Genomic DNA, 25206 nt, shown 5'->3' with positions numbered 1-25206 from the left:
GTGTCGATCAACTCGAGCAAGCGCTTCGCCGGGAATGAGCCAAAATACCGCAGAGCCACATTCGGGCAGCGTGTTTTATTGGCCAAAATTTGTGCCAAAGGTGACAAATTCGAACAAATCTAAACTTATTCTAAAATTTGATGCTATTTCTGACATTTTTTCTTTCAATAAAATTTAAAAACAAAATGTAAAAATTATGGCGTTTGACTTTGTTCCAGCTTTTTTTTATCTCACCTGGTATATCGAAATGTCGAAAATGTTAACCCTTCAGCGTTAAATCGCCAAAGGGTCGTGCTAGTCATATTGAAATATTATTAAAATTTTCCTTTAAACGGGATCGTTGAGAGTCAAAATATTATACAAAATTGTTTATCATAAAAATCTACTATAGGTACTAGAAGACATCAAGAGTCTAAACGGAACAGGAATTAGGGTTAAAGACATAATTTTGTTTGGTCGATTGGAGAATATGGCCAAGACCCTTGCAATAAATAAAATCAAAGGGTATCATTATATGACTGATGTATCAATAAGTAAAAAAAACAGCTAAGTACGGCCGGGCCGAACTTTTAACCATTTTGAAGGATCTCGAACATTTTCAAAAGAAATCAGCCGAAAAATGCAATTTAAATAGAAACCGTTAAATGTGGGATATACGAGGTCGTGGACCTGCATAAGTAATTTTTTGGCATAGGTTGTAGTGGCGGTTCCAATCTTCAAATACGGAATATGAAACAATTCTGGTAAAAAAATCATTAAAATACCGAATATTTGGTATTATGTGGGCTACATCCATTATATTAGGACTATACGAAGACGTGGACCTACATACCTAATACGTCATAGGTAGAAGCACTCATTATGAACTTCAAATACGAAAATTGAAACAATTCCGGTGAATAATATTGCTAATATCATCAAAATACGGAATAAAGGGAGGTATCGTTTTATGTGGGCTATACAAAGACGTGGACCTGCATAGACAAATTTTTGTCATGCGAGCTTCTAACTTTAAATACAAAATTTGAAAGAATTCCGGTAAAAAATGTCGCTAAAATACTCAAAATGCCGAATATCGTGGGTACCGTTATATGCGGGATATACGATATCGTGGACCTATATAGACAATTCTTCCAGGGGGTAAAGTAGTCAGAAAGAACTCCTGGTGTGGATTTTCAGACAATTCCATTGAACAATTCGGCTACAATCATCAAAATACCGAATATCGGGAGGTACCGTTATATGGGAGATATACGATATTGTGGACCTATATAGACAATACTTTTCCAGGGGGTGAAGTACTCAGAAGGAACTCCTTGTGTGGATTTTCAGATAATTCCATTTAAAAATTTGGCTACAATCATCAAAATACCGAATATCGGGAGATACCGTTATATGGGAGATATACGATATCGTAGACCTATATAGACAATTCTCTTACAGGGGGTAAAGTAGTCAGAAAGAACTCCTGGTGTGGATTTTCAGACAATTCCATTGAAAATTTTGGCTACAATCATTAAAATACCGAATATCGGGAGGTACCGTTATATGGGAGATATACAATATCGTAGACCTATATAGACAATTTTCTTTCAGGGAGTAAAGCACCCACCTGAACTCCAATTCCACTGAATGTGCCTAAAATCATCAAAATTCCGAATATCGGGGGTACCGTTATGTGAGGGCTACACGATATAGTGGACAGATATAGCCATTTTCGAACTTGATCTGCCGGCACACAAAGGATTGATCTCTGCAAAAAATTTTAGCTTTCTATCAATTCGTTTTGACTCTAGCGTGATTACAACAGACGGACGGATGGGCATGGCTAAATCGTCTTAGAATTTTACGCTGATCAAGAATATTTATACTTTGTTAAAACTATTTTAAATCTATTTAAGAAATTTTATTTTTTTTATGCTAAATAATATGCTAAACTAATATTCCCCAGTTCGGATTAGTATAAGGCAAAAATCCATAGAATAATAATAAATATTAAATAACACCAAAAATTATGTACCAATTCCGAAAATGGCATACAAATGGAAATAAATAACAGAAATACCGATAATAATAAAAACTAAGATCTACACAAACATACGCACACTATTACATTCGCTGCTAAGTATTATTAATTACAAGGAGTACCAACATCATAACATTGGTGTTCAAAAAAAGCTGCTATAATTCAATATGAAACAACCACAACCAGACCCGTAAAGTGACAAAAATTAAGGAAATCCGCTCGTAAATCTCTTAAATGGGGCCAGTTGGTAAAAGTCATATAAAATTATTACCCAAAAACGGCACAAGGGCTATGTAAGCGAAAATCAAAAAAAAACATATGCCTCTCTTTTGTCCCACATCAAGCAAGAAGCAGTCAACCAACCAACTTACCAGCCATTCAATCAAACGACAACCAACCAACCATCCAACCAACAACATCAAAAACCATTGAATGGTTGGTTATTTGTCTGGCCATTTGTTCGTTCTGGTGATATTAAAGCAAATCTTGTAATAGCCCATTTTCTTCTTTGTTTCGCTATGATTTTCGTTTTGTTGTTGTTTTTGGATTTTACGCCGTGCAACAGATTTCCTAAATGGTTATAATCCATTGCTGCTGCTGCCGCCACCAAATATCCTCTCATTCATTCATTAGTCAATTTTTAGATGGTAGCTGGTAGAAGAACGAATGAACCTAGAATGGCTGCAGCGGCACTTAACATCATCGTTTATAAGCGAGCAAGGCACTAATCCGCAATTTAAATGTAACAACATGCACACACAGTACTTTTTTGGGAGACTTCTATTCAGCATTGTGATATTTTGATTCGTTGAGTCCTTTTTTTTAAGGATGGACTCAACGGCAACTTCTTCGTTTCAAGTTTCTTATTTTTTCGTAATGTGAATTATTTGAAGTTGATTTACCGGCGGCAATTTTTCATGTTGAAATTTGCCAATAACACTGTAGAGCAATAACTTCAGATTCCTTTTTGGAAAATATTTGTTTTGGCACTTAGATGATTGAAGAAAATAAAAATAAATATCCGAAGGAAATTGAATGAAAATTCTTGTATCAGAAAATGGAAAAAATATTTTGAGAAACTTCTGTTTTATGAACTAAGTCTAAAAAGATAGGCATAAATATTGTACCAGTAGTCGGCACTTTAAGGATTTTCGCGTTTTTAATCGCTCACCATTCTGAGTGGAATTTTTCAATTATTACAAAGTTAATTTATTCAGATTCGAAATTTTGTATAGTTTTTGCAATAATAAATAAAGTTTTAATAACTTTTTATTAAATTTCATAATTTGTAGATTTATTAAAACAATGCTTTTTTGCCAGTAGTCGGCACTACTTGCAAATTGTCGGTATGGCATGTTCCAACAGTCGGCATACCAATTTTTTGTAAGAATAATTAATAATAATAATAAATTAATTCATTAAAATATAATATTTATACCCTACAACACTATGTGTTGGGTGTATTATAAGTTTGATTGGGCCAGAATTTATGTAACACCTCGAAATATTGGTTTCCCATATAGGAAAGTATATATGGATCTTCCTAGCTCGCCGAGCTGAGTCGATCTAGCTATGTATGTCCGTCCGTCCGTCTGTCAGTCTGTCCATGTTAATTTCTAATCACTCTACAGGTCGCAATTATGGTCCGATCTTCACGAAATTTAAAATGGAGGTGGGGCTAGGTTCAGAATAGAACCCTATTTCTTTGATCGCGTAATATTTAGGGGTCGAAATGGACCAAATACTGAAAAAATATCGGATTTTGCAGTAGCTATACAGGTCGCAATTATAGACCAATCGACGCGGAATGTAGCTAGAGTTTAGGGGGGGGGGGGGGGGAAGAAGCCTTCCAATTAGGGTGGTCATCGGATAATATTTAGCGAGTAAAATAGACCATATATTTTGTGTTGAAAAAATTCAACATTTTTCATTGAACCGCGAATATTTTAAATCCCGGCGAAATCACGAAGCCATGACAAGGTTACTTCTGACCTCTACATTGATGGTAACATCCAACAAATCGGATATATAGCAAAATATGTGCGATATACATGTCTATCAAAGAAGATATGCTTGAAAGATCTCTTATATGTCGAGAACGGCTGAACTGATTTCGACAGTTCTCATTAATTCAGAATGGCCTCTTGGCAGGAAAGAAAAAACGTCTAAAATAATCGGATAAAAATATCTCTCTGAAGATGTAAATATTGATTTTGTAATATTTTCTCATATTTTTTCATTTCTGGCATATTTTCATTTTGAATTAAACATTTGGTAATATTTCTACAGCTAACAAAACTAAGTAGTCAGGATATCAGGATATCATATACAGATCGCATTTATGGCCCGATCCTAACGAAATTTTGCATGGGGATCAGATGAGGGTCAGAATAGAAGCCTACTCTTTTTTGGAGATGATCGCCATATATTTAGGGGTTGAAATGGATCAAAAAAAACTGCAAAATTGTCAGCAGGTCGTAATTATTGCCCGATCCTCACACACATTTGAAAGGGGGTTACGGGCATTGCAAAAAACCAAGCAGTTTTGGATGGCCATCCAAAAATATTCATGTGTGAAATAGTTTGCCAACTTTTGTAGACAAAATACAAAAATGTCCATTCCTGTGACTTTTTGGAGAATTTACAAATCGCTAACGCTGATTTCGTTGAAGAATATAGTCAAATGTCTATATCTCATATAGATGCGTTTCAGTCAAAAAACAATAAATAAATGTTAATCTTTTGCCACTTCTGATTATAGGTCTTTTTGGAAATATTGGTTCCAGATCTAGGAAGACCATTTACGTGCAACATCTACCAATAAATTGGAAATGAGGAAATTAGTTTAAGTTGCTATTATTCGAAAATTAGAGAACGAAACCTGATGGTTTTCTTTTATTATTTGTCACAATATCTTGTGGAATTCTTTCGAATATCTCGCCTATATAAACTGTATCATTTATTATAGTGTTGTAGGGTATTCAACGGTCGGTCCCGCTCGACTGTAGCCTTTGCTTACTTGTTTTGTTTAGTTAAACTGATTCGACGTCTTTATTGTACATTTCTTAAGAATATGGATTGTTGAAGACCTTCACAGACAAAAATTTAATTTTTATTAGAATAAATCATCTTTTCTCAGCGAAATTGTACACAAAGATAGCTGACAATATATTTGAAGTAAACAAAATACATTTAGTTATAATAGTTTCATTTATTTGAACTTAAAAATAAAAAGTGCCGACTACTTAGGCACACTTACCCTACGTCAAATTCACGATAAAATGGTTGGCAAATTTACGAGAACTGGACTACTTAAAATCGTGTGGTATCGTGTGTGGAAAGATAAAAGTCGGACAGTACCAACTTTGTGATATCCAACACCATTATGAATATTTAATCAGACCCTCAAAAAACTCGCTCAAGTTTCTACAACGAGTGAAAAACACTCGAATTCGAGCGGATACGATCCCGTGAGCAGAAAAAATCGAGCAAATTCAATTGTTCAATGTCGCCCGGATTAGAGGTAGTATATTTTCCTCGTTTTTAGAGCAAAATTCGTTTAAAATCGGTCAGGGGTAAGTGGCAAAGGTACTTATAGAAAGTACCTATCTTGTACCTTGTTATGGAGTGCGTAATACGGATTTGGAGGACTTAGCTATAAAATCGGTTGAAACATTTACATGGGTGTTTTAACTAAACCTTAACCGATTAAGACACAATTTAAAATACTTGATTCTATTCTAAATTTGGTAGCCTCTTCCGAAATTCATCCCATTTGGACTAATATTACACATTTGGCGAATAATATACTTTAAATCGAACGAAGATATATGTATCCAGATCTGAACCAACTTCGTAAAAAAAGGTTTTAACTGTATCTGATATCTTGCACCGAATATCATTGTGCTATGGAGTGAATGTTACGGATGTGAAGCACTAAAACATTAAATCGAATGAAACGGATATATGCGATCTATAGCTTTATCTGTACTGAAATTCAAATTCAAATTTTGCCGTATTAAGCATTTGCACATTAAACCTAAAACTAAACGAATATACAGGATGAGATGAAAAAACTGCAAACAACTTCAGACTGCTGTAATTTATAAACCACTCGTCCGACAGCTGTTAAAATTATTCCAGTGACAGCTCATTATATTGTTTACAAGCGTACAAAAACATTTTGGTGAGAATTTTCCTGAAAAGAGGTATTTTGTGATGGAATTCAAATGTGATAGTGTGATCTCTTTATATTTGGCTGGAATACCACAACTGACTATCGTTAGAGCACTCCAGCATTTAAATGTGAATAAATCCATTGGGTCTCGTACCATCGCTCGTTACCGTAATACTGGTAGCGTATCCCGCCGTCAAGGAAGTGAACGGAAGAAAACTGCAACATCAGCAGAAATTATTCGAAAAGTAATGAAGCGACTTGATCGAAACCCGTGTCGCAGTGGCCGAAAAATGGATCGTGAGTTGAACATATCGCAATATTCGGCAAATATTGAAATTCCATTGAAATTCCAAAATGTGCGAGAGCTTACCCTGCAAAATAGACTCAGAAGTGATAAAGAGTTGTTTTGCTTGGCCGAAAGTAGTGAACTGCCGAATTTGGTTTTCTCCGATTAGAAAACATTCGTTGTCCAGCAGTTTGTAAACAAACAAAATTATCGTGTTAACTTGCCATAGAGGTCAGCTGAAAATGTGCACCTTCGGTTGGCCACTAGAAATCAAGCGCCGGTCATGGTGATGGTTGGGGCCTCCATAACAGCCGATGGTTGCTCTCCGCTCGTATTAATCGTTTGTGGCATCAAAATAAATGCCGAATATTATCGCGAAAATATTCTGCAGGGTGTATTAAAGCCTTGGGCACGAAAACATTTTTGCAGCAAATCTTGGACATTCCAAGAGAACGGTTAAAAATTAGGTTCCTCGCTTCATTTCCAGCACACAATGGTCCGTTGGACTATTGTGTCTGGAGTATTTTGGAAAGCAAGGTTGACATTAAAAAATACCAAAGTGTCGATCACCTCAAGCAAGCGCTTCGCCGGGAATGGGCCAAAATACCGCGGAGCAATATTCGGGAAGCGTGTGAAGGTTTCATTGGCCAAAAGTGACCAATTCCAAAAAATCTAAACTTATTCTAAAATTTGATGCTATTTCCGACTTTTTTGTTTTCATTCAATAAAATTAAAAAAAATGTAAAAATAATGGCGTTTGACTTTGTTGTAGTTTTTTATCTCACCCTGTAAAGGTATATTCTGAGCTTTACAGTGAAATTTTTAGTAAAATATTTCGACCTCTGCCTAAATGAAATTGTATGTTACTTTCTGGTGTTAACTCGAAAAAGACCGATCACTTTTAAGATCCATGATGGTAGCATTTTATGACATTTAAAGAAAGTTGTTGACCATATTTTTTTTTAAAAGGGACCAAAACGGCCCCGCTTGAGGTTACTTCTATCGCAATATATATTTCTATTTTTAGCACTTCTATCATAATCTCGCGGATTTTCCCTGTAATCATTGAAAGAAATTGAATTTTACAGAACAGTGTTATTAATCATCTTCCGATAGCGCAATACATTCAGGCTCAGCATACAATCACTCGTTGAGGATGATTAGGCTTTCAATAATAATTCTTAAGTTTTTCCGAGTGACGATTTCAATAACTTCTCATCTACTCGTGATTGAGTACAATTATTTTAGTTGCAAGTGGAAATATTTCAAAAAAGGTAAATGTAGTCGGACTAGCTACAGCTATGCATTCCAAAGCGTTTATTTAGTAGTTTTTGCCTGAATATGAAGAGTTTCTCCATTACCATATTCAAATTCGAAACTTGAAATAAACGGTGCATAATGTAGCTAAAATCATCAAAACATCGTATGTAGGTAGATACCATTACATCGGAGCTGTGCGAAGACCTGGACCAGCATAGACAATTTTCTGTCACAGGCTATAGCATCCATTACTAACGTCACAGACTGTAGTTCCCATTACGAACTCTAAATACGTAATTTGAAACAATTCCGGCGAATAATAACGCTAAAATCATCAAAATACCGAATTTTTGGAGGTACCGTTATATGGGGGCTATACGAAGACGTGGACCTGCACAGACAATTTTCTGTCATAGGCTGTAGCATCCATTACAAATCTCAAATACCAAATTTGAAACAGTGAAAACGTCCCTAAAATCATAAAAATACCGAATTTTGGGAGGTACCGTTATATGGGGGCTATACGAAGACCTGCCCAGATAATTTTCTGTCATAGGCTGTAGTATCCATTTCGAACTTCAAATACCAAAGTTGGAACAATTCCGGTGAATAATGTCGCTAAAATCATCAAAATACCGAATATCGGGAGGTACCGTTATATGGGGGCTATATGAAAACGTGGACCTACATGGCCCATATACGAACTTAACCTGCATACTGGAAAAATAAACATGTGTGCAAAATTTTAGCCTTCTGGTGGAGGGTATAAAAATCTAAAGAATTTAAACTATCACCTACTACTGCTGAGTATAAGCGATTTAAGTGGAACAAAGATTACGTATAACAATTTGTTGCTATATTGTGGAATTCCATTCTCCACCCATTGCGCTTTATACTATACACTGGTGTATTTAGAGCTGAGACAAAATCCATTGCAGCAAGTGCCATATACACATATACATATATATAACCCTATACAAGCATAAGTATACATACATGCACATATATCATCGTGCAAATTTTACTAAAATCACGTACGAACTATTTTTATCAATGAAACTAAGAAGACTTGTTGCTTGTTTTATGAAAAAAAAAAATTCCCCAAATGAAGTAGAAAAACCAAAGAACAGTAACGAAGAAATCAATAGCTAGCTATGAAAGTAACAATACTTGCAGCAATCTATATACTATGTAGCTATGTAAAAAATTGTACGTATGTGGGCTAAATGCCGAAACAGAAAAATACGAACAAAAAATCAATAAGGATAATAAATTCCCCAGTAGGATGTGTGATTTTTCCCTGAAATTTAAATACTTCCTTTCCGTACTTCCGCCTTACTTCCTTTTTAAATACATAATCCAATCGGTTGGTCATACATACTCCTAATACATATGTATGTACATATGAATTTGGTACAATGGCTATTGTCCTTTAAAGTTAATCTCCTGTGGTTAGTAAACGTGTGCAGTAACAATAACTTGTTGGTCAGTAAAATCACCACCACCACCACCTGTGACGATTTAATTTTGGGACAACAACAATACGCCTCTCTAATAGGAAGAACCTACAATATTGGTCTGGCCTTAGTCAAGTCAACAACAACAACGCCATTATTATGTACACACAAACAAAAGTCAAGGAATACATGAATGAAAACTCTCTTTAGACTCTCAAAGAATGGAATTTGTCAAATAGAAAAGATGAGATTACAAAATTAGATTGAGCAAAAGTCAAATGGTGTTGTCAAACATTCCAAAAATTCAGGTAGTCAATGCAAAGATTTTGGTGGAAGATCAATATGGTGACAGCAAGTATGTATGTATGGAAGATACAGGTAACATTGCACTGAGCAAATAGGGGAAACAGCCATACTTGTTACCAAAAAAACAAAAACTGCACCACCATACGGGCCAATGGCATGAAAGCGACATTTAACCAAAATTTAACAGGTATGTGAAAAATTTCGCACATTTATTGTTGTTTTAAGGAAACGCAAACAGGATGGGATAGGAAGGAAGTTGTAGTTGCCGCATTGGCAATGGCGAAAGAGAGGGAGAAAACCAAACACACCGAAGATGTGTAACGGTGCAAAAAGAGGAAGTTCGTAAGATTTTAAAACTAATGTGACGTACGTGTTTAACATCAGTCTCAGACAGGTGATCATTGAGTAAAGATCACGTTCTTTAAGGATTTACGAAAAACGAAATTTTCACAATCCTTGTGTAAATTTTGGAAAATTCGTTGCTCATTAATAAATTTTCAAAGTGTAGTGCAAATAAGTAAACAAAGATGACGTACAAACGCAGAGAAATGCGTAACTGCAATCAGGATAAATTGGGTAAATATCAATTTGTAAAGGTTGAGAGGACTAAGAGTAGTCGGCAAAAATAAAGAGACTTTTTCCACATTGAGAAAATTTTATAATTTTTTGTAAAAAATGACTTATCCAAAAAAACGTTTAAAAGAAAAATGTTCATCAACAAATTTTTTAATTCGCATAATTTTCTATACGAAAATGTTTCATCCGAAACCTTTTCTGTAAGAAAATATTTTATCCGAAACATTTTCTATATGAACATGTTTTATCTGAAAAATTTCTGTACGAAAATGTTTTATCCGAAACATTTTCAATACGAAAATGTTTTATCCGAAACATTTTCAATACGAAAATGTTTTATCCGAAACATTTTCTATACGAAAATGTTTTATCCGAAACATTTTCTATACGAAAATGTTTTATCCGAAACATTTTCTATACGAAAATGTTTTATACGAAACATTTTCTATACGAACATGTTTTATACGAAACATTTTCTATACGAACATGTTTTATACGAAACATTTTCTATACGAACATGTTTTATACGAAACATTTTCTATACGAACATGTTTTATACGAAACATTTTCTATACGAACATGTTTTATACGAAACATTTTCTATACGAACATGTTTTATACGAAACATTTTCTATACGAACATGTTTTATACGAAACATTTTCTATACGAACATGTTTTATACGAAACATTTTCTATACGAACATGTTTTATACGAAACATTTTCTATACGAACATGTTTTATACGAAACATTTTCTATACGAACATGTTTTATACGAAACATTTTCTATACGAACATGTTTTATACGAAACATTTTCTATACGAACATGTTTTATACGAAACATTTTCTATACGAACATGTTTTATACGAAACATTTTCTATACGAACATGTTTTATACGAAACATTTTCTATACGAACATGTTTTATACGAAACATTTTCTATACGAACATGTTTTATACGAAACATTTTCTATACGAACATGTTTTATACGAAACATTTTCTATACGAACATGTTTTATACGAAACATTTTCTATACGAACATGTTTTATACGAAACATTTTCTATACGAACATGTTTTATACGAAACATTTTCTATACGAACATGTTTTATACGAAACATTTTCTATACGAACATGTTTTATACGAAACATTTTCTATACGAACATGTTTTATACGAAACATTTTCTATACGAACATGTTTTATACGAAACATTTTCTATACGAACATGTTTTATACGAAACATTTTCTATACGAACATGTTTTATACGAAACATTTTCTATACGAACATGTTTTATACGAAACATTTTCTATACGAACATGTTTTATACGAAACATTTTCTATACGAACATGTTTTATCTAAAATATTTTCTAATGAAATTGTTTTATCCGAAACATTTTCTGTACGAAAATGTTTTATCCGAAACATTTTCTATAAGAAAATGTTTTACCCGCAAGATTTTCTCTCTGAAAATTATTTATCCGAAACATTTTCTTTAAGAAAATGTTTAATCCGAAACATTTTCTATACGAATATGTTTTATCCGAAATATTTTCTATGCGAAAATAGTTTATCCGAAATATTTTCTATGCGAAAATAATTTATCCGAAATATTTTCTATGCGAAAATGTTTTATCCGCATTTTTATTAGAACTAAAAAAATATATTTTCCCTATAAAAATCTAACCCCATAATCATTTTCTCTTCGATATTTGTTTTAGGTTTAGCCAAAACCTGTGCCATGAAGGAAAAAAGTAAAAATGCTGCCCGCACCCGGCGTGAAAAGGAAAATGCAGAATTTTTCGAATTGGCCAAATTATTACCGTTACCAAGTGCAATTACATCACAATTGGACAAAGCCTCCATAATACGCTTGACCACCTCCTATTTGAAAATGCGTCAAGTTTTTCCCGAAGGTAAGTTCGCACAATCCAAAAATCGCTACTCATTAATCTCTTACGGTCACGACGAAACAAATCAAATAATGAACATCATCGAATATTTATCCATAATTCCATAACAATTAGAGTTTTGTTTTCGTGAATGATTTCATGACACGCGACTAAACTCGTGTCCTCCTGTTTTTTTTCTTCGTCGTTATCCACCTCACAGAGTCAGTCACACACATGTCCACTACTGTGTGGTACACTAAAAGTCCTGCGGCTATGTCAAAGGACAAGATTACCACCAAGAATCTGGGCTTAGGTTAACTGGGGTGTTTTTTCATGAGAGCGGGGAAGGAGGGGGTTTGTCTAAAATACCACAGCGGATGTAGATCACATAACATTAACGTTGTGTTTCCTATCGGCTTGTGGTGTTGTTGATACACAGCAGGACATTTCTTGATTGCAAAAAAAAAAAAAAAATATATTTTTTTAATTTGGGCCACGCAAAAAACATACGTTTTCATAAACTGTGAGATTGTGTGAAATTGGGCGTAAATGTTGTATGATGTTTTTTTGTTATCGGCTTTTTGTTCTAATTGGAATGTTTAGCAAATATTATACACGGCGATCAATGGGAGGAAGGAATACAATTGAAAGAAGTTTTGTTTTACCAGCGATTTTAAAACAGGGGTTAGGATCTGAAGTTCCTTTGTGATTAATTTTTATACGAAATTCTTTTCTCCAAAGTTTTATTTTCTCTTGGAAAATATCTTATCTAAACTAGTTTCCGAATAAAAAATAGGTTATCCTACATATTTTTCTATAAAAATGTTTTGTTTTAGCCGATATATTTTCGAAACGAAAAAGTTTTTTCAAAAGACTTTTTATTGAAAATATTTTTACTCAAAAAATTCTTTTTATGATAATATGCTCTTTAAAGGAGGAATATCTTTTATTTGAAAATCTGAAGATTTTCTGCAGGCAAATATTTTATGCAACAGATATTCTACAGCAAAATATTTTATTTCTAAAATAAAGGAAAATGCATTATATTCTGTAGGATAATGTTTTTTGTTAATAACAATGTTTCATCAGTATATTTTCTAGAGAAAAACAATTTTTTAATTTTTTTTATAGGAAATCTTTGTCCGAAAGATTTTCTGCAGGAAAATGTTTTACCCGGAATATTTTCTATACGAAAGTGTTTTATTCGAATCATCTTCTGTCCGAAAATCATTTATCCAAAACTATTTCTCTAGAAAAATACGTTTCTTCAGGCACACTAACTCTATTAGTTTTATGCCATTGCAAAGTAAAAATTTTTTTTTTTTTTTAAATTCGAGAATTTCGAAAAATATCCAAGTCCAATTCTGGATATATAAATTTTATCAATTGCTTGTTATTCAAGGGAATCTCAAACATTTATTTTCGTCGAATCACCCACTTCTCGAGAATATGCCCTCTTTTGAGGTCACACATACAATAACGGGGTTAAAATGCTGACTTGTCGTGTTGTTGTTTTTGCCGCTTTTCATAAATTAGGAGGAAAACGAAATAAGAAAATCTCTCTCACAGGGTGTGTAATAAGGTGGTAATAACCATAGCGAAACCATCAGCATTGTCCACAGCCTCGCCGTCATCATCATTACAACCATTGACATCCCCGCCGCACATTCGGAAGGACTTTTGTATGGCGTTGGAAGAAAAAAAATATGACAAAGAAATTTGTCATACATCCTCAACAAATGATGACGGTTACCCCCTTTTGGTGCTCAACTGGCATGTTATTCTAATTATTTGAATACATAACAACAGGAAGGTAAAACATACATCCTTAAAAAGCTTGGCAGGTCGCTAGGCATAGACATATGGCTGGCTGGTTGGAAAGCCTGCAGGCGGTCTCTCACACACACACAGTTTGACTTCATATTAAAACTGTTGTTTCCCACTTAGGGCTTCCCAGATTTCTTGCCATTGCTTGCTTGTAGCAAGAACATCTTCCCCACCTTGCTGCATACATAAATGGTATGAGAAAATCCTGATGGGTGGTGGAGGTGGTGGTGTTGACGAAACGACTGTATAATATGCAAAACAATAGCATACCGCTCCCACCACCCACCGCTGTGTGAATGACTTTAATTGTTGAAAATATTTTGATGACATCAAGCCGTTTGAGAACTTTTACCAGTAGACAATTTGTATTGTTTTTTGCTTCCCCTTTTTCCTTTAATTTTTTATTTTTGTATAACAAAACCAATTTTAATATTTTTCCTTTTTTTGTCTCGCATTATTTTCTTTAGGCTTAGGAGAAGCTTGGGGTTCTTCACCTGCCATGCAACAAAGAGGTGCCACCATTAAAGAATTGGGTTCACATCTTTTGCAAACACTGGATGGTTTCATTTTTGTAGTGGCACCCGATGGCAAAATTATGTACATTTCGGAAACAGCCTCTGTTCATTTGGGCTTAAGCCAGGTAAGTGGTGCTTGTCTACTCCGAGCATAAGCAAATTTATGTGCATAAATTTAGCTGAGAATCAAAAAAAATGCACAACAAAATGGCCAGGACAAGGCAAGAGCAACCAAGGAAAAAAAATTAAGACATTTTTTTGGTTTCTACTGCATTTGCATACTACTTCAGAGAAAATATATTCCAGATTCTTTTCAACAAAAAATTATTGATTGTCTGTTCTTTTTTTATTGGCAGGTTGAATTGACTGGTAATTCTATTTTTGAATACATACACAATTATGATCAGGATGAAATGAATGCGATATTGTCCCTGCATCCGCACATGCATCAAAATCTTGTAAGTTCCAACGAAATTTTTATAGTATTTTTTATTTAGTAGTATTGAAATCTTTGCTTTCCCTCTCTCTCTCTCTATTCTCTGCTCTCTTTGAACTTTCTTATATTATTGCAATAAAATTCTCATAGGATGCCTTTATCAATCCTTTGCATTTGACACAGACAAATCCCGCCACAATTGGCAGTCCCAATGGCACAACAAACTATGCCGGCGAACGTGGCTGTCACACCATTGAAATTGAAAAACAATTTTTCCTGCGCATGAAATGTGTTTTGGCCAAACGTAATGCCGGCCTAACCACATCAGGTTATAAGGTAGGTATTTCGATTGAAATTCCATTGGAAATGAAAGGTTAACTAACTATTGTTTGCTTTTTTCTAGGTTATCCATTGTTCTGGATATCTGAAAGCCCGCATATATCCCGATTATGGCGATGGCCAAGGTGGTTATATACAAAATTTGGGCTTAGTTGCTGTTGGCCATTCGTTACCCACCTCGGCGATAACTGAAATTAAATTACATCAAAATATGTTTATGTTTCGGGCACACATGGATTTGAAGCTGATATTTTTGGATGCTAGGTAAGTGTTCAAAAATCTCTACAATATAAAAAAGCTCTGCAAACTCTTCAATTTGAAGCTTTTCAGTCTACAGACTGAAATAATATTCAAATATTCTATGAATAACTTTCAACTATAGACGACCTGCAAGCTCTAAAGTTATTCTGAAAAATATGAAGCTCTTATATCTATGAAAAAGTGGTAAAAACTTTTTTATCTAAAAAAGATAGAAAAACTCTAAAGCTTTTCTGTATAGAAAAGATCTGTATACAAATACAACACTTCTAAATCTCTAAAGCTCTTATGTCTACAAAAGAGCTTTAACGCTCTTATATCTAAAACGGCGCTATATAAAAACTTTTTTATTTCGGTAAAATAGCTCATAGACTCTATCTACAGAAGAGATTAAAAGCTCGGAAAACCTCTAGAATTATTATATTAATTAAAGAGCTCTAAAGCTCTTTTATCTAAAAAGCTTCAGTATAAAAGCTCTAAAGCTTCTTTCTCTAAAGAAGGTCTTTATACAAAGAAAACCTCTACGTCTAAAGATCCTTTGTCTTTGACGTTGTTATATATAACTAAGACTGTTCTATATGAAAACTTTTTTCTGTAAATGCTGTAAAAAAGCTCTCTTAAGAAGCTCTTAAAATCCTTTATCTAAGAAAACCGCTACAATTACACTATCAATTGAAGAATTAAAGAGAAGAATTATATCTTATATCTATAGAAGAGCTTCCCAGTGATAATATAGCATATATGACTTATTGTAAACAAAGCAGATCTCTAAATATCTTCTAGGTATAGAAGGGATCCAAAACCTCATTTTTCTAGAAATAGCTCTAAAGATTTCCTATCTACAGAAGATCTTTAAATCTATTGTATGTATAGGAGATATCTAAAAGCTATTTTACATATGGAAGAACTCTTCTTTAATCTCTTCTATCCAAAAGCTCTTCTATTTGCCGAAGAAGTATATAAGATTCTCCATATGTGGAAAGCCTCTAAAATGCATTCCATTCCCCAGCAGATTTCAAAATGGTGTTCTATCCAAAAAAAAAAATCTCTTTATAGAATTATAGAAATCTTTATAGAAAAAGCCCTCTGGGGATTCGCTATGTATTGAAGACTTCCTTGGCAATAAATTTTAAACTCTCAATGTTCTTTTGCTGCTGTCAGCCATCTCTCCCTCCATCCAATATGGAAATTCAATATTAATTCAATATTAAATTACTGACACTTTCGCTAAGACCACTTTTAAAAAGAGACAACGTCAGCCATTTTTTCCCATAGAAAAAAATTCGTCCCCCCTTCCCAAGAAAATGCTTCCGATACAAGACTCACTCATTGTACTCCACCCGATTTTAATGGTGCTACAACTCCTCCTTCTTCATTTATATACACACAGACACATTCTCTTCGCTAACAACCAAACAACCCCCATTAGAGACACTCATACCATAATCTCCCCAACCACCATCAGGCAAAGTACTCCAACAAACGACCACCACCCACTTGACACAAACAAATTCCATTCATTCCCTCAGATGAGAAGAAAAAAAATCAAAATCAACTTTCGAACTCAAAGTAAATTCTCAAAATGGAATGGCAGAAAGCCTACAAGCTGGGGGAATTCAGTCCCTGGCAAAGAAAGGAAGAAAGCAAAACACAACAAACAAATCATTTGCCACTTAAAAAGCATTGTCGTCATTGTTGTCTACAACTTTGATTTGTTTCATTCATTCAGCTAAAGACGAAGCAAGGCAGCCAGCCAGCCTGCCTGCCAGCCAGTCAGCATCATCATCATCCACTGCTTGGTATTCATCCATTCATGATATTCATTGTCTCTACCAAACAAAGGAGGATAAAATAAATAAAAAAAGTCTGACGGAAGGAAAGCAGAATACAAAGAAAAAAGAAGGATATTGAGATGCACAATTACCCTTATCGTGTTAATTCAAAACAACAATAACAAAATACCGAACATATTGTCCTTATAAAAACATAGGCATAGACGGCAGAGCATTCTAGTCACCAGTTTGCCATGAGGGTTGTTATTTTTTCCTAATTGATTTAAAGCTCCGTTCGGATTTTTATTGTTTTTAATTAATAAGCTGCAAATCTAAATTTAATAAATATTATTTTTCTTCCTCTTGCAGAGTATCCCAGCTCACCGGCTATGAACCACAAGAACTCATTGAGAAGACCCTGTATCAGTATATACATGTACAGGATATACTGCCCATGCGTGTTTCACATCAAATACGTAAGTTCGAATTCCAAACCATGTTGCCACGCATAATGCTGCAACACACCTCCACCCGTTAGTTGAAATGCTTTACAGTTATATCCTTCTTTCAATATGGTTTTGAGGTTTTTGTTATTTTTTGAACGTGTGCCCGCTTATTTTTGTTATTTTTATCAACTTCCATTATTTATTTAATTCATGTTGTTTACATTTTGGCGCTGGGTTTTGTAAAAATTTTAACAAGAAAAAAGAAAGAAAAACAATGCAATGACGACCTCAACTATAAATGGCCTTAATCGTTTAATCCTTTGCTAAATGGGGTGTGTGTGTTTGCATGTGCATGTCCTTGTTGATGGCACTTTTATTTGCAGTTAAAAATAAATCTCATACCCATTGTTATTGTCTTTTTTTCTATTTACAGTTTTATACAAAGGACAAGTTACCACGAAATATTATCGTTTCCTAACAAAAGGTGGCGGCTGGATTTGGGTACAATCCTATGCCACATTGGTGCACAATAGTCGTTCATCGCGTCAAGTTTGCATAGTTAGTGTAAATTATGTTTTAAGGTAAATATTTCAACAATTTTTAAAAATGATACAAAATTTCGAAATATTATCTATTAGAAAATTTTTAAAAATACGAACAAAACATTTCAAACATGTATTCTCAGTTCTGCGTTTTCTCTAATTTGCGTTTTCATTTTTAATTGAATAGAATGACGTTTTAAATATACATTTTCACAATGAGATCTTGTCAAAGGCATAATTAAAAAAAATAAATAAATAAATAATAATAAACATATGAGAGATAGCCTTAATTTATCATTTTAGTTCTTAGGAATTTTTTGTTTTTGCAGGCATTTCTTATTTTTACTTTCCAGAGTTTTTTTGTAAAATATAATAAAATAACCTCACTCTATCTGAAAGAAGTTGCTCGACAATTCCTACAAGATAGTAACCAGACAGATCTATAGTTTCTAAAAAATCTTAAAAATAATATTATTTTTTTGGGGGTATTTTTATATTTAATTTTTCATATGTTACAATAAATTTTAAATTTCGAAAATCCTAACCAACTAATTTTTAAAATCCCTTTTTTCTTTGCAGTGAACAAGAGGCCAAAGACTTAGTACTCAATGAAATCCAAACGGGTGTTATCAAAAGTGAACCGATCTCAACGCCAGCACCCATACCCACACCGGCGTTGCATGCCAGTCATGCCGCCGCGGTTGCCAATGTACCACATCCTGTGGCGACCATTAACAATAACAATGGAAACAACAGTAAAAATGGTCTACTACGACATACACCCAGTTTGCCTAGCCTAACGCCAAGTGTGCTCAGTACAAGTCCGAAGATGGAAACCTGTTTCGAAGCCACTGGCAGTGGCGGTGGTGGTGGTGGGTCATTGGGTCATTTGCCAACCGCTGTGACTCCTGTCTTAAGTACAAATACCAATTCAAGTTCAAGTAGTAGTAATGTCAACAATAGCAGCAGCAACAACAACACAAATAACTATATAAATTCACATCACAATGGCCACACGGAAATAGCTTTACATACCTTACAAGATCCTCAGACGCAACAGCAACAACAACATCATCACCACCATCATCATCACCATCATGAACATCAGTTACATATGCATCCACAACATATGCACGATCTCATGGATGTGGCCGGTGCTGGACATCATGAGGGTCTCAGCTACACACCACTGTATCCCGTCAATGAATCTATTGTCAGTTCGAGCAGTTCATTGGGTCAACATGATATGGCACATCAATATCCGGATACCACCACCAATACCACCGCCGCTGCCTCAAGTTTGTATTACAATAACAACAACAATAACTATTATTATGATGCCACCGTCGATGTATCGGCATCCACCTTGATACGACCATTTTCGGCTAACTCGAATAGTTGTTCGAGTAGTTCCGAGAGTGAACGTCAATTGTCAACGGATAATGCCTCAATTGTAAATGGAACCTCACCACAAACCACCTACAGTGATCTCAGTCATAGTTTTGAATTAAACTATTTTTCGGACAGTAGTTCACACAATCAACACCAGCAGCAGCAACAACATCATTTACCTCACAGTAACACTCTGACAGGTTTAACATCACCACATCACCAAGGAACCATACATTTAACGCAATTAGATGGGATTCCGCAACATCAACACCACCATCAGAACCACCTTCATCATCAGCAGCAGCACCAACAGCAGCAGCACCAACAGCAGCAAACGCATTTAACACTTCCGCCCATGGAAGTGCCACAGCACAATGCAACATCTCAGCAACAATCACAAACTGCACAACATCAACAGCAGCAGCATCATCACATAGTTGCCAATAGTTTTACGGAAACCTTTAAAAATGTCAATGGACCCCACTATACCAGTGTCATAGTGGAACCCCAACATTACATTAACAATGAATTTGTACATTAACCTTTAAAGATTTTGACACGTTGCGACAAAATCTTGAAAAGCCACCGTTACAATGAAAACAGTCGATAAAACACTGAAGGCAGAAGGGTGGCCGGCCATGCATGACATCAAAAACTCTGCTTTAATGATGGCTGGCAATACCTTGGGCTTTGTGCAGATAGACTGCTTCCAAGTTGTTGCAATTATTTTTTTACTAAATCAAAAACAAATTGTAATGAAAAAGCACTAAGCTTAACTTTCATGGCTGAGCCATGCAATAATCTACCAATTTTTTCTATTTATATTTTTATTTATAACTCCTTCTCTTTATTTATGTATTTTTCTCAACCGATTTTTCTATTGAATGTTGTGGCAATTTTTCTTATTGATTATTTTATAAAACCTAATATATATTTAAATATTTATTTAAAGGCAAATGATGACCAATGGAAGATATTTACTTTCATTGACGTAACATTATTGCCAACCCACAATGTTGGCTAGGTATTGCCATCAGTATCTTGCGATAAGCATGGGATGTTACAGCAAAATCTACAACCTTGACCTAACAACTTAAGTTAAATGACAAACACTTTTATTTTATTGTTATTCTTTCTGGTAAACTATCTATCACATATACATATATAAATTACAAATTATAAACGTTAAAATAATTTAAGTAATATTTTATTAAGTTGATATTTTTTATAAATAATTATTTCATAAGTCATTTGTAAATAGCAATGAATTTATTTTTAAGTGTGTATGCCTAATATATTTATAAACACTAATATTAAATTAAAATAATAATTATATAAAAACAAATTTAATATTTAGTAAAATTATATACATATAGACAGACATACATATATACGAAGAAATGAAAACAATAACACACGGCTATTTGTATTTATATAATTGTAATTTTTTCTATATAAACAAACAACAAATTAATTGAATGAAACAAAGGTAATAACAAAGAAATATTGAAATTAAAATCTAAATAATAAAGTGATAAATTAAAACAATAATAATCCCTATTATTTTGGTTTTTTTTACAAATTGAAAGTAAGATCCAAATCATTTCACAGAATATAATATGATATCAAATAATAAATCATCTGAAAAAGGGCTCGGCACTCCTCTATAACTTATACCTAGAACGCAAACTAATTTGGAATTCTAAAGGCGCTTAATTTGCCATGTTAAACACTTTTAAACACAAACGTGTTTTATACCGTTAATGAACCCTAAATCTAAATGGTTATTGTTCAGACGACAAATTTGACTAGAACCCCAAAGTTCTAATAATTAGGGGGAGTGGTTTATAGGGGACAATTCTAAAACCTGAACATTCATATTTGTATAATTATTTCGAGGATGTTTCCTGTCTATTAAAATTTCAAAATATCAAATTGCTGTCAATTCGATTGAAAGTTGTGGCCGGAACCTTCAAAACACTTAAAATCTATATAGGTGTTTATGTGAAAAATGTGAAATGTTTTCTCTTTTCCAGAACCTGCAAAAATCTAATAGTGTTGTAATTCGATATTATAAAGAGGAATTTGGTTATCGTAGTATAAAATTTTACATTCTTGCAGTTCTCGAACAGACCAAATGTTGAAGCACATTCATTCAATGAGAACTCAAATTGACAAATACTGTAAATTCAGATGAATACTGAAGCTAAAACCTTTGAAATGGCAAATACAAAATGTATCGATATTTATGGGATACACAAGAAAAAACCACAATTGGCTATCTTTAGAGCATTCCAGCATTTAAATTTGAATAAATCTTTTATGTCCCGTACCATTGCTCGTTACCGTGATTCTAGTAGCGTAGCCCGACATCAAGTAAGTGGACGGAAGAAAAGCAGAAATGGTTCGAAAAGTAAAGGAGCGACTTGATCGAAACCCGCGTCGCAGTGGCCGAAGAATGGCTAGTGAGCTGAACATATCACAATATTCCATTCGGCAAATATTGAAAAATGAGCTCGAGGTAAAACCATTGAAATTCCAAAAAGTGCAAGAACTTATACCGCAACAGAAAGAAAATAGACTCAAAAGAGCTGGTGAACTGCCGAATTTGGTTTTCTCCGATGAGAAAACATTCGTTGTCCAGCAGTTTATAAACAAACAAAATGATAGTGTTTACTTGCCAAAGAGGTCAGCAGAAAATGTGCACCTTCAGTTGACCACCAGAATTCAAGCGCCGGCCATGGTGATGTTGTGGGCCGCCATAACAGCCGATGGTCTCTCTCCGCTCGTATTAATTGACCGTGGAATCAGAATAAATGCCGAATATTATCGCGAGAATATTCTGGTGGGTGTATAAAAGCCTTGGGCACGCACACATTTTGGTCGCAGACCTTGGACATTCCTACAGGACTCAGCACCATCGCACTCTGACTTCGCACTTTGACTTTGTTGCAGTTTTTTAACTCACCCTGTACACTTTATACACAAAGAATTCTCCAATATTTTATTAGCCTTCGGAAGACACACTTTTAAGATTTCAGGAATATGGACACAGAAGTGAGAACAAAGACAACCCAGCAAGATAAAAATACTTAACCAAGTAAGCCAATCTGGTCTAAATCCGAAAATTTTATCAATTATTTTTACAGCCTCTAAAAGACATTCTTTTGAGATTTCACGGTTATGGTCACAGAAGTGAGAACAGCAACAACCGGCAAGTTAGCTAATCTGATCTCAAACAGTTACATGCTCTTCGAAACTTCCAAAAATGCTATAAAAGATCGAAGTAAGTTTAGCCCAAGGTAATGATGAAACGTGTCCACGAAATAGCAAAGGACTACAGACCAATAAATCTATCACAAATTCTATTCGCATATTCGTGAGACGAAGAATAACACAAAACGTCAATCTGCAAGTTAACATGCCTACCCTAAAGAACGCTCTGCATATACAACCCAACCAAATGTGTGGGTGTTATTGAGATGTCCATACAAGATAAATCTGGACGTAAATGTCTTAGGAATGTTGATACCCTAGTTACAGAGCAGATTCATACACGCTGCAATGCATACAGGGATAATGTACATTAAAATTTGATTAGAAGTGGCATTTATTGTCCGACTAATTAATTGTACAAGTCCAAGCACTATGCCATAAAAATGGAAAATCGGACCAAATTTGCATATAGCTCCCTTATATGTTGCCCTCCGATATTAAATAAATAGTGCATCAAAATTCTAAGTACGTCTGGTCAAGCGAAAACGTCATATATGTCTTCAAATATAGCCTAGAAATATACGTGAAACCGTTTACCCAATGGAGTGGGCCGATATTGTTCATTTTAGCACCTTATCTAGTCCTTTCTTGTTCTATTAGGGCAATTACTTTCTATGAAAATATAAACCTTTCGTGGGGGAGGTACCAAAGAAGTGGTCCGTTATCGCCCATCTCCGAACTCGATCAAAGTTTGATAAAAATATTACAATGTATCAAGTGTGGAGCAAATCGAATAATCCCTTCGAGGATTAGACAGACAGACATACAGATAATAATAATAATAAATACCAACTATGATATTTGGAACCAATATATGCGAGCTATATCCTACTCTGAATCGATTTCTTCCAAATTTGATGGATCAGAATGTGATGCTATGGAGATCCTGACCCACAATGCAACTTTGCCACACATAAAACTGATGATTTACTTCTTTCGCTGACCTCCGTACAAAAATGGGAAAGTCGTCAAGAAAGTTCGTGTAAAAGAAGATTTACTCAATCTTGGACACTTACCTGCTTGCTTTAACCTATAAAATATGTAAATCAATCCTGGCCAAATTATATTATTGTCCAATCAAATGTCTTTCAAAACGCAAATTCATAAGCGTTTATTTCTTGCATTGTCAAATAGGCAAACCAGAATATTTTATAGATTCATTGTTATTAATTTTTTTGGTTCGGCTGCTATTTCAATTATCTCTCGCACAATGTATTCTTAGGGACACAAAATAAACACAAAACAACATTTTTACAACAATTTCCATCAACTCTTTTCATTTTCCAACTAGAATACTTTTCAAATATGTTTATATTTTTCGAACACGGTCAGCATTGCCATATCTAACTTTTAAGATAAATACAACTCTGTCTTTCGGCTAAATGTCAAATGGGTGGAAGTGGTGGGTAGCCATTTTTCTTTCTTTTCGAAAAATCCTCACGCAAGTGACAAGGTAAAATAAAATGATTTTTATTAAATTTTCATGAAAATATGCAAAATTTTATTAAATATAGCAATGAAATGTGAAAAATAAAGCAACGCTAATTGTCGTTGATTGAAATTGTAAAAATTGAACGTTTGCAAACTAAGAAAATGTGGGGAATTGTGAATCACACACGTGTTTGACGAAGAAAGGGCGAGCTGCTGCTGCTGTCGTTTAACGTCATTTAAAATCAGTTGCTAAATTATCTTATTTTTTGTCGTGTCCATTTCAGAACACATCAACAACATGCAATTGTTTGTACGTGGTTTGGAAAACGTTGAGACTCTTGATGTCCAACAAGATGTCACCATTGCCGCTGTTAAGGTAAGCATGTAGTGTCTTGTGTGTATGTGGAAGCGAAAATTTAGTGAGACATTTACAGCACAATTGTGGCCGCAGATGCCTGCTGTCTGTTTATTGTTATAACCTCACTTTTTTCGAGCTCTTGTTTAATAAAAGCCAATTTCACAATAATTTTAATTTATTTTTTTTTTTGCTTTTTAGGCTCATATTGCCCAGCTCCATGGCTACAACACTGAGGAAATCGTCCTGAACTGTGAAGGCAATGCCTTGGCCAACGAAACCCCCGTGTCTGCTTTGTCCTCTTTTGAATTGGATATCACCATCCCCATGTTGGGTGGTAAAGTGCACGGTTCTTTGGCTCGTGCCGGTAAAGTTAAGGGTCAAACCCCCAAGGTAGAAAAGCAAGAGAAGAAAAAGAAGAAGACCGGCCGTGCTAAGAGACGCATCCAATACAACCGTCGTTTCGTCAACACCGTCTCCGGTTTCGGACGTCGTCGTGGCCCCAACGCTAACTCTGCTTAAGCTAAGCGCAGTGCTATAGTAGTTTTTAATATCTATACACAACTCCCAAAATGTTGATTTTAGTAATTTCCATATAAAAAGTGAAACACAAAAACCAACAACAACACACA

The 25206-nt window shown here is 34.5% G+C and overlaps 2 protein-coding genes across 5 annotated transcripts in view; both read left to right on the top strand.

Annotated features, from left to right (window-relative positions):
- LOC101892222 (protein single-minded) overlaps positions 1–21034 on the top strand; it is an 88689-nt gene extending 67655 nt beyond the window's left edge. For 2 of the 4 annotated variants that reach the window (XM_059127984.1, XM_059127983.1), the window contains exons 2-9: positions 11815–12009; positions 14280–14452; positions 14684–14785; positions 14914–15099; positions 15167–15366; positions 17502–17608; positions 18012–18159; positions 18700–21034. In XM_059127984.1, the coding sequence (XP_058983967.1) occupies positions 11835–12009; positions 14280–14452; positions 14684–14785; positions 14914–15099; positions 15167–15366; positions 17502–17608; positions 18012–18159; positions 18700–20053 (2445 nt within the window). In that variant the 5' untranslated portion in view covers positions 11815–11834 and the 3' untranslated portion in view covers positions 20054–21034. Of the gene's footprint in view, positions 1–9892; positions 10089–11814; positions 12010–14279; positions 14453–14683; positions 14786–14913; positions 15100–15166; positions 15367–17501; positions 17609–18011; positions 18160–18699 lie in introns of those variants that run through there. The other 2 variants (XM_011294789.3, XM_020037217.2) reach the window with 2 other exon arrangements.
- A 3099-nt stretch (positions 21035–24133) lies between these two features.
- On the top strand, positions 24134–25200 carry LOC101891533 (ubiquitin-like FUBI-ribosomal protein eS30 fusion protein). The gene is made up of 3 exons (XM_005184838.4): positions 24134–24241; positions 24504–24595; positions 24776–25200. Exons 2-3 carry the CDS (start codon positions 24518–24520, stop codon positions 25094–25096), a joined length of 399 nt encoding a protein of 132 aa, XP_005184895.1. The 5' UTR covers positions 24134–24241; positions 24504–24517; the 3' UTR covers positions 25097–25200.
- The last annotated feature ends 6 nt before the right edge of the window (positions 25201–25206 follow it).

The sequence above is a fragment of the Musca domestica genome, unplaced genomic scaffold (assembly GCF_030504385.1).
Source record: "Musca domestica strain aabys unplaced genomic scaffold, Musca_domestica.polishedcontigs.V.1.1 49, whole genome shotgun sequence".
In the NCBI taxonomy this organism is placed as follows: Eukaryota; Metazoa; Arthropoda; class Insecta; order Diptera; family Muscidae; genus Musca; species Musca domestica.
Note: the sequence above shows the minus strand (reverse complement) of the source record. Positions and strands in the feature narration are given on the sequence as shown.